This window comes from Leptosomus discolor, chromosome 1 (genome assembly GCF_034619465.1).
Source record: "Leptosomus discolor isolate bLepDis1 chromosome 1, bLepDis1.hap2, whole genome shotgun sequence".
NCBI classification, from domain to species: domain Eukaryota; kingdom Metazoa; phylum Chordata; class Aves; order Leptosomiformes; family Leptosomidae; genus Leptosomus; species Leptosomus discolor.
The window spans coordinates 124,742,623-124,757,509 of NC_141391.1; the positions used below are offsets into that span (position 1 = coordinate 124,742,623).

At 41.1% G+C, this 14,887-nt stretch overlaps 1 protein-coding gene across 1 annotated transcript; it reads right to left on the reverse strand.

The window, feature by feature from the left end:
- Nucleotides 1-4,809: 4,809 nt before the first annotated feature.
- LNP1 (leukemia NUP98 fusion partner 1) lies at nucleotides 4,810-12,348 on the reverse strand. The gene is made up of 3 exons (XM_009952649.2): nucleotides 12,199-12,348; nucleotides 5,576-5,821; nucleotides 4,810-4,968 (listed from the first exon to the last, which is right to left on the reverse strand). Exons 1-3 carry the CDS (start codon nucleotides 12,346-12,348, stop codon nucleotides 4,810-4,812), a joined length of 555 nt encoding a protein of 184 aa, XP_009950951.1.
- Between the last annotated feature and the right edge of the window lie 2,539 nt (nucleotides 12,349-14,887).

Below are 14,887 nucleotides of genomic sequence, written 5' to 3' on the forward strand. Positions count from 1 at the left end.
AGTAACACACACACACAAATCTTCCTCCTTCGAGAGGAAGGAAATTTTTGTCAGTCTTAAATAACCTCAACTCAGAATTGCTTTTGATTAGGTAATCAAATTGTAGTGAGTACCCTGAATGAGTGATGAACATTATGATTGATGTCTGTTGACCATATAGTTGAGACATACATTATGCTACTGTGGGACCACATTTGTATGATGTAAAAGATGTTAAAGGCACTGAAAATCTTTTGTCTGAAGTATCTTCTCCCACTGTGGATAGGTGGAACTTGACACAACAGAGAAGGGGTTTATGAAATTTTGTTTTGCATCTAAAATTCTGGGCTAACCTGTGATTACCACTCCTGCACAGGTGAGAACAGCCCAAAGTTACTTTGTTCTCCCTGAGGACCTTTTATTGCTGCTAGGAAAACAACCCTTCCTGGACCTTTATGCAGTGGATCTTGGTTGACATTCTGCTCTTCCTATATGCACAAAATGCACCTTAAATGTCTCTCATAAGCATTTTAAATCTAGTGGATCTGCTCCCAGGTCCAGGAAAGGTTGCTTTCCAAAAGGCCAAAACCTTAGCATCCACCACATATAATGGGATATGGTTGCAGGGAAGCCCAGGGAAATGATGTCCATGAATCCTTCTGCTCAAACTTTGGAGCAAAAAGAAAGCTCCTTTTTGATACTTCAGTATCGGGAATAGGACTAATTCAGCAGACTGGGCACTCTCTGTGAGGACTCCTTCAGCTTTTTGATGAAAATTCATATACAATCGTCACAAGTTTTGGTGGGTCTTCTCAACACAGCAAAACTCTATCAATCAGTTTAGAAATTGCATGAACTGAAGCATTTTGACAAACATATAAGAAGGATAAGAATGCATCCAATATGGCAGAATATTAATCTTTGATGCTCCTTGTATCACTTGTTGCTCCTATTTTCTGTCTGGCCTCAGAGACAAGACACAGCTGAGACAAGTTATCTTTTTCCAAAGTACAGCAGAGACTGGGCTAGGATTCAGAGGGATCTTCCTAATAGGAATCTAAAACAATAGAGTAAAAGAAAATGAACACCCTACGAGCAACGTTTTCTATGGCCAGTGTGTTTACTTTGGCGTTTGTTCACATACAGTTATCAAAGCTCTGGGCACAACAACTGCAGGCAAGGCATTATCTATGAAGTTTACTAGATTTCAATATTCACTTCTCTCGTTGAATGACTAGATTTTGGCTGCAATATCCCTCTGGATATATTTCAAGACCGGTTTGTTTTCAATGGCTTTGGCAGATGGCTGTATAAACTCAAGATCCCATGATTATGATTCATTTCTCTGTGAATAATTTTGGTTATCAGGTTTGATTACATCTCCACATGTTTTTTTACTATTCACATGTATGCACCGAATGCATTCAGATCGAGGGCTGTGCTTACCCAAATATCTTCTTTTGTGTCAAAGAACAAAAAAAGTACAGATGAACATTTTCATCTTTTCATATTTAGTATTAGATTTCTTTTTTTAATGAGTATTATATTCTTGTTCAGTTATACATCATGGTTGTTTTGTTTCATTTATGCATTTAAATATTTCCCTTTTCTTTCCTAGAAAGTATTGTTATGAGCATGTACATAAATATAGCTATTGCTTCATTTTGTCTTTGTAGGGTCTGGCATTTTATATACTAATATCTGATACATTAACTAGTACCCAAAATTTAATCCATTCTCAAAACCATGCTGCAAATAAACAACACCTCAGAAGCACGCAAGAATAAATATTTTGCTTTGGGAATGCTTGCCTAAAAGACGAGGTAACCACACTTGACTTTCTCTTCCTAGCCCTCTTGGAAAACACTGGGGTGCAACTGGACCTTGCTCTTGAAATGCTTTTATGTACCCATGCCCTAACTTCCCACAGGAGCACTTTGTAGTTAGCCTGAAGTGCTGGGAAGGATCTACAGAGATAAACATTTTACCAGAGTGTGGTCTCCCACCTGTGAGCCACAGCAAGTCTAAAACACCATTCAAGGGCCTCTGAGTCATGTCAGCTTTCAACAGCCAGCCCGCGGTGGGAACGTCAGCCTAATTCTGGTGCCTGCTAGTTTCCCTGTCTTGTAAAACTTCTTCAGGTTTTCAATATTACCTGTTAATGAGCATTTTGGAAAAGATTTTTTTTTTGTCCCTTTGTGTTTGCTTCCCACTAACTGACCTCCTTTGTATTCCGAGATTTGGACTCTGATGCAACTTGTAGCCATCCCACTCTTGGAAACAGCAGAAAAAGCAGTGTTTGCCTAGGAATGGGTGTGTGTGCAGAGAACGCCCACAGCCAGCCCCGCTGCTCTGGGAACTGGGGATGGGAATCAAGGCAGTGATTTTTTATGTCAGTCACGACCAAACTAGTGACCTACTGTGAAAATGAAAACCCTCTGGAGACTTTCTGACTACTTGTATATCCCGATTCTGCTTTCTGTGGAAACAGAAATATCAGCCATGCCATTGCAATCAGATTCCTCTTCGGATGATTACCTTCCTTCCCAAATGCCTGATTTGTTATGGAATTATTGTTAATTTATGTGGAAAATTATTTCATTCTATCATGCAAATGTCAGTCTTTTTAGGTATCACTATTGTATCAGACTACATGGGACTGAACTGGAAATAGTTGTTGGTCCAATCAGGCATGATATGAAGCAAGAGAAAACGCTTTTGAGTAAACATTTTTTAGTGATTTAGGGAGGACAGTGTTGAGGACATTATTTGAAAGCTTCTGTTTCCAGGTCACACCACGGGGCTGACGGACCAGTTCAGAAAGGCCGTAAACACTTACAGACTCTCCTATTTGAGAGATGGAGTTCAGTGGTAAACACGGGAGCTGTTTGCAGGCAAGCCTGCTAGGCTGACTCGGTGGCAGTGAGGCCTGCCTGTGCTTTGATGGAGATGGTAAACAGCAAGTTGGAGCCAGGCACACATGGGGTTTCTATTTTAGCTCCTTTTGGTGTCTTCCTTTCATCAGGTGTGGTGTACAACCAGTATGTTAATTTCATGAGTACAAGCTTTTTTTAAGTTCTGCTGGGATACAGCTGGGTCTGTTGAGTTAACCTAGCTGGAAAACAGGAGGAGGAGGCTAATGCTCTGAAATCCAGGCGAAGCTGGCGCAGCCATAGCATTCAGCTATCACGAGATGTGAGGGCAGGCTGCTACATGAAAGGATGTATGTGAGAGGATGTTTATCTGAGGAACTCAGGCATAGCTGGCCATATTCCTTTCTATCCAGGTCTGTTGTACTGCAGTCTTCAAATTAAGGCTGAAAAAGGAAGGCCATCTGCATGCAAGTTTTGGCTGGCAGAAGAACTTCATGAAAATTCAATCTGGATTGGGAGGACAATAACTATGCATTGGAACAACATTTTTCAGTCAGATTTATTAGTTTATAATGTATTTTATCAGGGAAAAGGCAATTTACAAGAATCAGCAGGGATTCAATTGCTTTCTTATATATCCCCCAAAGTCCTACTTAAAAAGAAAAACAGTCCTTTAATGAAGATAAGTGTTACAAAGTTTTATGGATGCCCTAAGCTTTTAAACGATTGAACATTCAAAATTAAGACTCTAAAGTAAAATAATAATAATATCTTTGTTAATTACAGAAAATCACAGGAAGAATACCCAGCAGACATTGACTTTTGCTCATGCTTCATTAGTCTTCACTATTCTCTAACTGTTATTCAAAGCAGCCTTTCCCTATACTAGGCCCAGGGAAATTACAGCCAAAGGGGGCAGGGTTCTTCTCTGCAGGGAAGACATATGTTGAAGAAGCGGGGAAAGCCAGTTCCCATTCCCTTGGTTTGGCCCTAGTTCTAGAAAGCAGAAAAGGTTTGTGATGTCTTACCCTGAATGTGTGGCAATCCCTTGAAGGGATTATATAGAAGTATGAGAAGCAGAACACCTCTGTTTTTACTGGAGAGCTTTCAGCAAAGCTCAAATTTTGATGCAGCAAAACTAGAGATGTAGTAAAAAGGATTGGTAGCTATGAGGCAGGGCTATAAAGTAGTAAACTGAGAGGGAGAAAGCCAGAAAAGAAGCAAGAGGGTGAGGTTAAAGTTGGGAGAAAAAACTAGTTGTGTGACTGGGGAAATGGGACAGAGGACATGGGAGAGGGCTGGGGGGTGGCAGAGAAACAAATGTCATGTTGCACAGTGACAGAGAAAGCAGACAGAAATGAGATATCAGGGACGTGTAGAAGAGAACATGTGGGCTTCCTTTCTATTACTCACATAAATTTGGAGTCAGGAGATTGTCAAAGCAAAAAGACACCTGATTCTGAAACAAATCTAAGTGAATGTCAGGGACAGGAAGCAGGTGGCCATTTATGTGTGCTTTTTCCTTCCCAAACCTACTAATAAGCCTGTTTTCAATTAAAAGACAAACATAAGGCTTTGGACGACTTTGCATGGCTCTGTAACACATACATGCTCTCCTCTTAAATGAACACATCCACCACTGACCTGCCGCAGTGTTAAATTTGCCTGAAACCCTCTTACAGTTGTTAATTGCAAACTTGGATTTTGCTACAGGTATCTTCCTATGACAAGGGTCACATTCCTAATGGCAAAAGTAAAGACAGAAAGGTAGTAACATGATGTCAACAATGCAGTTGAATTTTACTTTTATTTTACAGGTTAGCGTTTATTCTAACTAACAGGCTTCTAGCCGAAAAAACCCCAAGAATGCTCCTTCTGCTCTTCAGGGGGAGTGTAAAATTCATTGTCTCAACGCATTCTAGCTGCCTGTGCATAAATATCCTTTCTCAATGCTTCCTTATGATGGAAACTGTTCAATGTGTTTTGCAGGTACAACTTCTGAACCTTCATCTTCTTTTTGCTCTCTCCTTGGCTCTGATTTCTCTCCTGTTGCCTTGTGAGACTTGCTTTTTCTCAAATGCAGTCTTTCTCTTCTCTCCTTCATGCCCTCAGGTTGCTAAAAGGCAGGAAAATAAATAGCAGGCAATTAAAAGCAACTCCCACATGAACAAAAAGATCTCATAATTTTATTTCTCTAGTTATGTATAATAAAATATTCCAGTCACTTACCTCAGCAAGATCAACTTTAATATGATGGGTTCAAGTTCGAGGCCCCAGCCAGTCACAGTAAAACTCAGCTAGAGGCAACATCCCTTTGATTATATTGCATGTACAGTGGGAGGGTGACCTACCTGGAGGACCTGAGGGGGAGAGCAGACAGGTGGGAAAAAGGGAGGGACTCTGAGATTTCAGCCCAGACTCCATGTTTCTGTCCTTCCACATGATCCATCTCTATATGTGTCTGAAGGCTGTTCAGTGCTGGGTGCAATGACCTAGACAGTAACACTACATCAAGAATTCTCGTACTAATGATACTACCACTTTAAACTTGTTTGCTCTACTGTAAGGACCACATAATTTGGGAAATTTTAATTCAAGTTTATTTCTGCTCTTCCCCCAGCAAAGCCACAGCAATTACACTGGGGAGAAAGCTGGCTGCTTGTTGGGTTTTTTTGTGATTTTTTTTTTTCTTCTGAAGTGATCTTAAGTTGGTTGTTACCTACCAAGGAAGCTGAGCGTTTGTTTTTGAGATGCAATTGTTTTTCAAAGGACTCGGCAAATTCTTGGATGGAGTTTGATCTTGTCTCCGGGCATGAGCTGTCTCCTGAAGGTGTTCTGCTTGCCTTCCTGTGGCAGTGGCATTTGACATCTTGATCTTCTTGAAATTCCTTGGAGCCTTTGAGATGGCCTGAAGATGAGCCTTTGGTAGAAGCATGTAGTCGTGTTGTATGGAGTGAGGAAAGCCTGGCCTGAAAAACAAGAGGTCTTTGATGAGTATTGAATATTAAAGCAGAGCACACAGGGCAGATTCTTTCTGCCACAGAGTGCTCTCTGAACAATAGTGCAGAATAAATGACCTTGCCCAGACTCCCGTATCTTTCCTTTTATGTGCAGGAGAATCACACCACCAAGAGCTTGCTTTCCACAGGCAGCAGCAGAATTTGCTTTTATTCCTGTTTTTTAGTATTCAAGTTTTGGCAGCCAAATGAGCATTTCAAATGTAAAGTGTGCAGTGTCTCTGTGCCCACTGACAATAAAAGGAACTGACACCCTTCATAACCTCAAAAACTCAGGCCTCACATCTGGTGGCATGTTCTAGGCAGGACTCTCAAAAAGCAGACCTGTCCTTTTGTAGCCAGACGAGCCCACAGGTGCTTCAGGTCTTACCAGATGTTTGAGTTCCTTTGAGTGTGACAGTGACCATTTCTAGCCCAGTTGTGCCAAAATTTCAGCATGGCCTATATGCAGATCAGATGCTTTGTTGTCCAGGTCTGAATTTCCTGCTGGTTTCTTGGGCATATTTGTCCTGAACTGATGAGGGAGCACTTTCAGGGCACTGAGGGACACATCCGTAACAGTGAGATGGTAGGAAACAGGCTTCCTACAATTACATTTGTACGGGCCAAAGTGAGGAGAGAGTAGATAGTTGTTTGTTTCCATGTGGTTCAATTTTCCCAGGCCTGACATGCAGATAAAAGCTATTGATCTGCGTCAGCTATGTTTCATTGCATGTCTCTAAAGGAGATAAAACTGATACAGAACTGCTGTGTCCTGTGGAGTCATGTATTGGTGTTTTCAGAAATAGACAGACTTGTAGAACAAATGAGTGAGAAGGCTCCCGTGTAGCGCCAGGCATGCCTCAAACCCTGCCAACTGTTGATGCTTTTACAGGGTGAGTAGCTGAACGCTGGCAAGACACAGGTAGTGAAAATTGTGAGAGAGAGATGGGAGGTACTGAAAATAAGACCCCTGCAGGTGTCAGGTTAGGGCATTCCAGGCATCCAGCTGCTGCATACATGGTTGAATGCATGTATGTTTTGTACAAGCCTGGTGCTAAGCTTTCAGCTACTGAGTAACCCTGAGAAGCTGTGCTGGCTTCAAGGGAGCTACAGTTGTTTATAACAGCTGAGGATCTACCCCACAGATCCTGAAATGCTTTCTAAGAAAATCCAGTAGAAATCCCTACACTCAGAATAGGATTTGTAGAGGTGTGGACGGGTATTTATTTTGATTTTTTGACAAACAACAGTGGAAAGATAAACCAACTTGGTATAGTTGGTATATATATACAAACCTTGGACTGCAAGGGGCCTGAAACATCTCCTGTATACATTTCCATTTACTCTGGCCCAGATGCTATCACAAATGTAGCAGCACTAACAGGGACCTATGCAGTCTTTCTCTCAGTAGTGAGGCTGTGCATCCACATGGTTGTGACTACATCACGATAGGCTTGCTGAGAGGTGCTGAAAATAATAAATCTTACATCTGACAGAAGCACCTAATACCAAAGCGTTTTCAGATCATACAGTACTGATCCAACTCCTTTCCTGACATAAGCTTACTTCAGTAATTAGTATTATGAACTGCCTCTGAGAGTAGTGGTAATGATTTCTGCCATGCTATTTTTACTTTGGTTTCAAACCAATCAATACAACTGTAATTTCTGTAAGGTCATATTGTATTGTTATTTCAAAAAACGTCAAAGCAATCAAATTGTGCTTGAGGGACAGGAATACATATGCCATGTCAAGCTCAACATGCTAAATGTCGTCTTTGTCATTTTAATGGCATCAACATATATTGTTTCCTGGAAATAAAAACTGTCTCACACTAAAAATCACTGAGCATTTGTTCTTAGAGGGTTTGGAAAAAAAAAAAACGAGGAGGACAGCTGAAATGGGAGATGGTATTCTATCAATCCTGTTTTGCAATGTTTTAGTTTGCTGAATGTTTACTAAATGTTTTATTTTACTGAAACATTGCTTTTTAACTTCCCTTCACAGATAGAATTATAGTTAAGCCCTTAACAAAAAGACTGCAGTTCACATACTGACATGGCAGCAATGGTCCAGAAAAGGGGCAGGTGTTCCTCTGAAATGCATATCTGCTTCAGTGGACTAAGGGTATAGCTACACATACATATCTACGCAATTGTATTACTGTGACAGTGCCTCCTCTCACAGTGCCTTTACATGATACATACCACTATAGCTAGGAGGACAGCATGCTCGTGCATGTCAGCATGTTGCTGTCTTATGGACAGAACTCTACAGAGGACAAGAGCCTTAACACAACTGCTCAAGAGAGAACATTTCATGGCTTATAACTAGCACAGTACATTAACCTTATTTAAGATCGTGGAGAACTGAAAGAGTCACAAAACGAAACCCAGCGATGAAGCAGATCTGGCACTGACTTTAGATAAAATCGATGTGGCTTCCTTCCTGTTTCTTAGATTTAATACATGCATTTGATGTGTTTGGTGCCAAATTGATTGCTTCGTAACATTGTAAATAAGAATGGCTAAAGACCACTTTAATTCGTGCTTCCCCTCCTGAAGTCTCAGCAGCTGCTGGCAACACAGATTGCCTCTGTATCTGCACCTTCTGGTGTCCACCCACCGCTGCTGTCATCCCTTGCCAAAGGTCTCTGAGCACAGCATCAGTATCTACTCCTGTCCTTCCTCCAGCAGCTGCCTCTTGACTGCATCTGGTGCCTCTTTAGCAAACTCCCCTTGGTCTCTGGCTCCTAGGAGTAGTAGGAGTAGTTCTTAAACAGTAGAAGAAGGGAAAAGGCATGGGAAGGCAGAACGATAGATGCTCCCCTATATCAAAATGTGGAATTTCTGGCAGTGCTGGGACACCCAGATGCACTTGGTGTTCTCAGGGGTTGTTTCTCACTCCCGCTTGAGCCTTTGTGTAAAGGACAGTCATGCTCTGTGTATCTATTTACACAACAGCTAATCTTTTGCTAATTGCCCATCGAAACACGCAAAAAGTACACACAAAAAAATACTTCACAAAACTGATGTCTATATAACTTGCCTATTCTCTTTCTCAATTTCTGTTGGAAACAAGATAATTGCTTCTTTCTTTTGGGCTTGAACTGAGGGCTTGCACAGCTGTCGGTGAGGAAATTAATCTTCCGTGTATCAACGTGAGTGCTCACTGTTTGCTGAAGTTGATGCAATGACCCCAGTACTTCAGGGATATTTTGGAACATCTGACATTCAGATATTGTCTCACAGTTTCCTTTCCTTCTGAGAAGTTTGTAGCTGAGCATACACTCCTTAAAAATGTTTGGGCCTAGGCTCCAACTGATCTGTAGCAAGAATATTGTGGTAGATGTTCAGACTGACTTCAGTTTAAATTAAATATTAGTAACTTCCACAGCAGTCAGTTGTTCTGCTCCCACTCCCAGCTGTCCTTAATCAGATTTTCTTCTGTGAGCAGCAATGTCTATTTGAAGGTGGATACATTTATAGGGTTGCAAAACTTTTATCAGTGTTCCTTTGCCTCCTATCTTTTCACCACAACAAAATGTCTAGGAGGTAAGAAACTGAACCAAAATTATGGAGGATAACCAGAATGTGTCACGGAAAATCATAGCTGGAGGCTTCAAAAAGGGTATCACAGTTAATGGGTCTAAAGTTTGCCAGGGGAACAAGCTGGAGGTGGAAACAGATGACTTAGTTCTCACCAGACAGTTTTCACATTCGGTGTTGGCCCACAGCAACATATACAACTCTGATGCTTTTCAGGGCAGAGGAGTTGCAAGTTTTAGCCTGTCTTGCCAGTGATGCAGTGAAGGACGAATATAATTTTATGTTTCCTGCTGCAAAGTGGGAACAACAATAGTAAAAGCATTTTGCAAAGATCATTTCAGTAATGTTTGTGAGGTATACTAAGATGTTGGGGAAAAAAAAAGAGAAAATTGTTAGTTTGGGAGTTAGTCTACAAAACCAAAGCAGTCCTGGTGCAGATGCAGTTCATGTGGGCAAGACGGCACTATTGCTGATGCACCAGCCCTGGATACAAGACAAAGTCGGCTGGCAGCGCTGTTTTGGCAGTACCATTGTATCTGCACAAGGAACTTTTGCCAACAGCTGTGTCAGTCAGAACCTGCTGACTTGTTTTTCACCCAGACAGTGGAGTTATCTCTGTTTATAATGTCAGAGACAGAAGAAAGGGTACGCTGTGATCTGCTGCGGAGGTGTTGACTTACAAAAGAGATGCAGTCTAATCCCAGTTATTATTCTTCCTGATTAATAGCACTGTTCTGATAAAATGAAGACAATATTTAACTAACACTGATAAGTGTTTCGAATCTTACAGTAGTTATAATTTGTTATAATTAATCTCACAGTAGTTGTAATTTGTAACAACTGTGTAAAAAACACATCCAGGTGCAGTAGGAAGTTGTTGCTTTCAACAAGGAAATGCTCTTTCTGAAGGTATTTCTAAGGAATTACTAGTGCCCATTTGTTTAACTTCTAGATTGGGTTTAAGACAACGTGTTTTAATGCTCTTTACTACCAAGTAGTCAGAGATTTCCAGATAAAATATTTCATCTCAAAGTTTATCCCCAAATCATAATATCCCCCCAAAATCTTCCCTTCTCATTCCTCCAGTCAATTTTTGGCACTGAGAAATAAAGCAGTTGAAATTTTTCTCTCTTGTATAACACTACTGCAGCAAGATAAATTTGTGTGGCGTATTAATGTAAATGCCAGGCATAATTAAGTGTACAGGATAACTTTAGCTTGTTGAACGGTAATGTCAAAAGTCAGAGTCTTCTCTTTCTGCCAGCTAACTTAGTTCAGGTTCTAGGTAAGGATTGAGGGATGCAACTATAGCGAAGTATTTGAATAGCTATTAGCTAAGTATTTAAATAGCTTTTGAACAAACTGAATATAAAAATGTACTTCAAATGAAACGTGTACACACACAAATATACACAAACGTGTTCATCTGCTTGCTGAATGGAAAGTGATTTAAAGTACATTCTTACACTTCAGTCTGTATTGGGGCCTAAAGAAAACACCTATGCATGGACTTCTCAAGGACAAAATTAAAATACAGGAAAAATAATTTAAAAATAAAATTAATAAACATTCTGTTTTCAGGCATTCTGATGGAATCCATCAGTAAAGCTCTAGCTCAGAGTCTGTCTTGCAATCTCTGACCAAGATGAAATATAACTGTAAATAATAAATGTGGATGATCAGTTCAAAACTAATCAGTGAAGATTACCTCTCCAGCCTGTCCTTCAAAGAGGGAGGAGGTCATTTTGGTCTGTTTGGGTTTTTTTTGCCGAATTTTTTGAAAACAAAAGTAGAGGAGAACTTGCAGGGTGAAAATATAGCATGGCAGAAAAAAGAAGTTTGGAAAAGATTTGCTGTTTCACCCCAATATAATAGCATTTACCTTGTTGCAGCAATAATGATCTAAGGATAGAAGTGACAAATAGTTTGTAAAGAAGCACTATCTTTGATAAGCCAACTGATGTGGTGGGGAAAAAAGACATGTTTGGACCATCTAAACAGTTTTTTACAGTTGAAAGAAAAGCAACAGTCTTCAAGTAAAGAGCAGACTGTGAACAGCTATTTTCAGTTTAACTTCATTTTGGTAATTGGTTAGACAGTTGTGAGCTGCCTTAAAAACTTGCTTCTGTGTGTGAAGCCTGCCCCTTTCCCAACCATTTTGTTCATTTAAGAATGAAGAATGTACTTCTACTTTAAAATCTTACTTCACAGTACAACAAGCTTTGTTATGTGTTGCATCCTTGTTTCAGAGTCAGATGTTTTAAACCAGGAAGGACTGCATCCTCTAGCTTAAATTAGAAGTTACACCTGCAAACAGCTAAATCCCAGGGAGTAAAGCATACAACTTCCTGGAGACAGTGTAGTTGCAGAATTAGGTCCAAACCCTACGAATACATACGAGGTTATATAGTTTTACACATGGGAACAGACTCATTAAAGACAATGTTTATGTATGTCCGTTGTCAAAATGTTTTGATCTCTGCCAGCTCATGCTGAGCAGACAGAACAACATTGTAATACACAGGCAGTTATTACACCCTTTTCCTCACATTTTTGGTCCTAGCATTGCTTATCTTGGAGTTTGCCAGCTTTCTTGTATTACAAAGGCACTGGAGGCCTGACCCTGGCAGGCAGCTAAGTTCAAAAAGCAATTAAGTGCTGCCAGTACGAACCAAACTTACTTGGCAAGGTGTACCATACTCATCCTCATACGTCTCTAGGGCCATGCCACTGGGCATGGCACTTGTATTTGTACATACACCATGCACACACAGAGAGAAAACTGCACACAGCTCTTACCGGAAGGGAGGCTCTCCTTTCACTAAAGGGTCGTGTCTGACGTTTCTTGTGGCCTCTACCCTCTTTCTCATTCTCATCGATCAAGTTGTGGCCCCAGAAGCTGCTCATCCATTTTGCAAAGGAAATATCATCATCCTCTTCATATTCCATGTACAGATGCTCCAAACTTGGGGGGGAGGTCTCCCAACCAGCCAAGGACAAGCAAGGTCAAATGCCACCACCAAGCCAATAGCCTCACACTGTTCTGCCAACAAGAGGAAACAGAGACACGGTTTCAACCACTCTTTCTGCACTCCATCCCCCAAAACCCATCCCACTGCAGCCCTGGGCACTGTCTAAACATAAAGTCAATACTTTCTCATCTCTTTTCAACAAGGTTTCTTTTAACCTTTCTATTACAGTGATGTCCAATATGACACTGCCGCAGGGGGCTGGTGGGAAGGGAAAAGCATTGGCTACTCCCTATGTGTTGCTGTTGAGTGCACTAGCTGTCAATACCAATGGACAATTGCCCACAGTTACATGCCTGGGAGGTGAACTCAAAGTAGGCCTGTGATTTTGAGAAGCAGAATAGACATATTGACAGTGGTCAGGAACTGGCACAGCTGCTTTCATAAGCCTAACTGGCTCTGTGGGAGGGAGGACAAATGGCCTGCTCTTCCCATGCTGTCCTGCTTCCTGACTTCTGTTGTCTCTGCTCTTCCTTCGGTATTCAGGAAACATGGTCTGTCAAAGTAGACGAAAGCTCCCCCTGAAGAAACTGCTTCTTCATTTTTGAGTTATGATAGCCACATGAACTTGCATCAGCTGCTTTTCACTAGTCATTTAATCTGCCATATCAGGCTTACGAGAAGCCCTGCCTTACTTGAAGGCATGCAGAGTAAAAATGCATCTGATTCCTCCTCACCAGTGCTGGTGTAAATCATGTAGGACCTGTCTATACCACGAAACAGAACAGGACTGGGAAATGTTTTCTGGCTCTGAAGACCAAGAGGCCAGACTAGTTACATATACCCTACATGGCGCTTGTGCTGTCGGTCTCCTCAAGGCTGTATATACTGCACTGTGGCTGTAATACTTTGATGTAATTTTTGTGTCTTTTTTATTTCAAAATATCTGATATAACACAAAAACTCTGTCATGGCCCATAAAACTGTTGTTTGTATAGTATATAACTAGATGTGTTACATGCCTTGGGACATGACAGAAGGACAAGGAGGAGGGCTTTGAGGCTGTAGAGCCTGTTGGGATAGTGTTGGAAGACTGCATAGGAGGAAGAGACCCAAATCTAACTTCTTATTGGAAGCTGTCCTTGATGTGTGCTAGGCAGCTGGGTGTTCTCCTGGTGCCTAGGCATTGCTGTGGAGATGCTAGTTGGCCTTGGCCAAAAGTATACCAGAAAGTGTGTTGGCAGTTTAGCAGTACAGAAATTCAGTGGTCCAGCATTAAACCTTGTTCCTTGTCCTCAACCTATTTAGCAATACAGATGTAGTAACTCTGGTTTCGTTCATGTGGGTATAGGTGTGAGGTAGGACTCTTCATTTTGAATAATAGGGGTGAAGGGACCAATTGGTCATGGGTGCTTATGTGCCCGAATTTTACTTTGTCCAGGGCAGATAAGACCATGATTAGCACAAGGACCTGGAGTACATGAGTGTGCAGACAGCATATTCTCAGATGTTGTGTATCAGAGCTTGGAGACACAACCAAGCCTGCAGCAGGCTGCTTTCTTGGCAGAGGCACAGATGAACAGGGTTAAGAGGAACACCTGCGAAACAGTACAGTAAAAAGGCACCTGAAGCAATAAAAAGTATGTGTAGGCTGATTCTCCAGGGGAAGAACACTCCTGGCCATATTCTGACAGCCTAAATTTTACTTATGTCCTTGAGGCTACTGATCTGTACAGGCAAGGTACATCTGAAGGCCTACACTAGTGCATAAGAACCACCAGGTTGGTGGAATTTAGGCTGTCCCAGTAGGATATTATTTGGTCTATATGATTTGATATGATTTTCTACTGTATGGTTCAAGTTTCTTCTTTTCTGACAGAAGTGCAGCCTGTTGTATGGAGTAGAAAACGCTTCTGCCATGCTGAGGCAGGTAACGGGGAAAAGTTGGAAAGAGGCTGTCCCACAGCTTTGACAAAATACACTTACATGAATAGTAATAACGCGTAAGTTAAGGGAGACACAGCTCAAGATATATTGACTCATAGTCCAGCAGGGCAAACTTCAGTTGGGGTACTGAGGTATTTGCTTTGCAATCTTACTGTTGTTTCTATTTCCAGTCCTTTTTTTTCTTCAGTGCAGTATGCATCTTCACACTTATTCCTTCCATTTCCCTGCTGCCCACAATGAAATTTCTAGGTGTGAGATAACTAGTGTTACCTGAGTATAAAAAAGTATCAAAGATGACTCCTCTTCATCCTCAGCCGAGGGCTCCAGACAAAGAAGTGGAGACAGAAACACAAGCTTCCTCTGCCTACAGGTAAGGATGCTAAGTAGGCATAGACACACATACATATAATGCATATGTATATACAATATATACAAAATTCCAGAATTCCAGCATTGCATATTAAATTATTTTTATGACAGATTCAATTAATAACTAAAAAAAAAAAAAGGAGGCATTTATAACAAGGGTAGTTTAGCTTCAAAGTGTTCCAGCACAAAGTCCTAGAACCTCT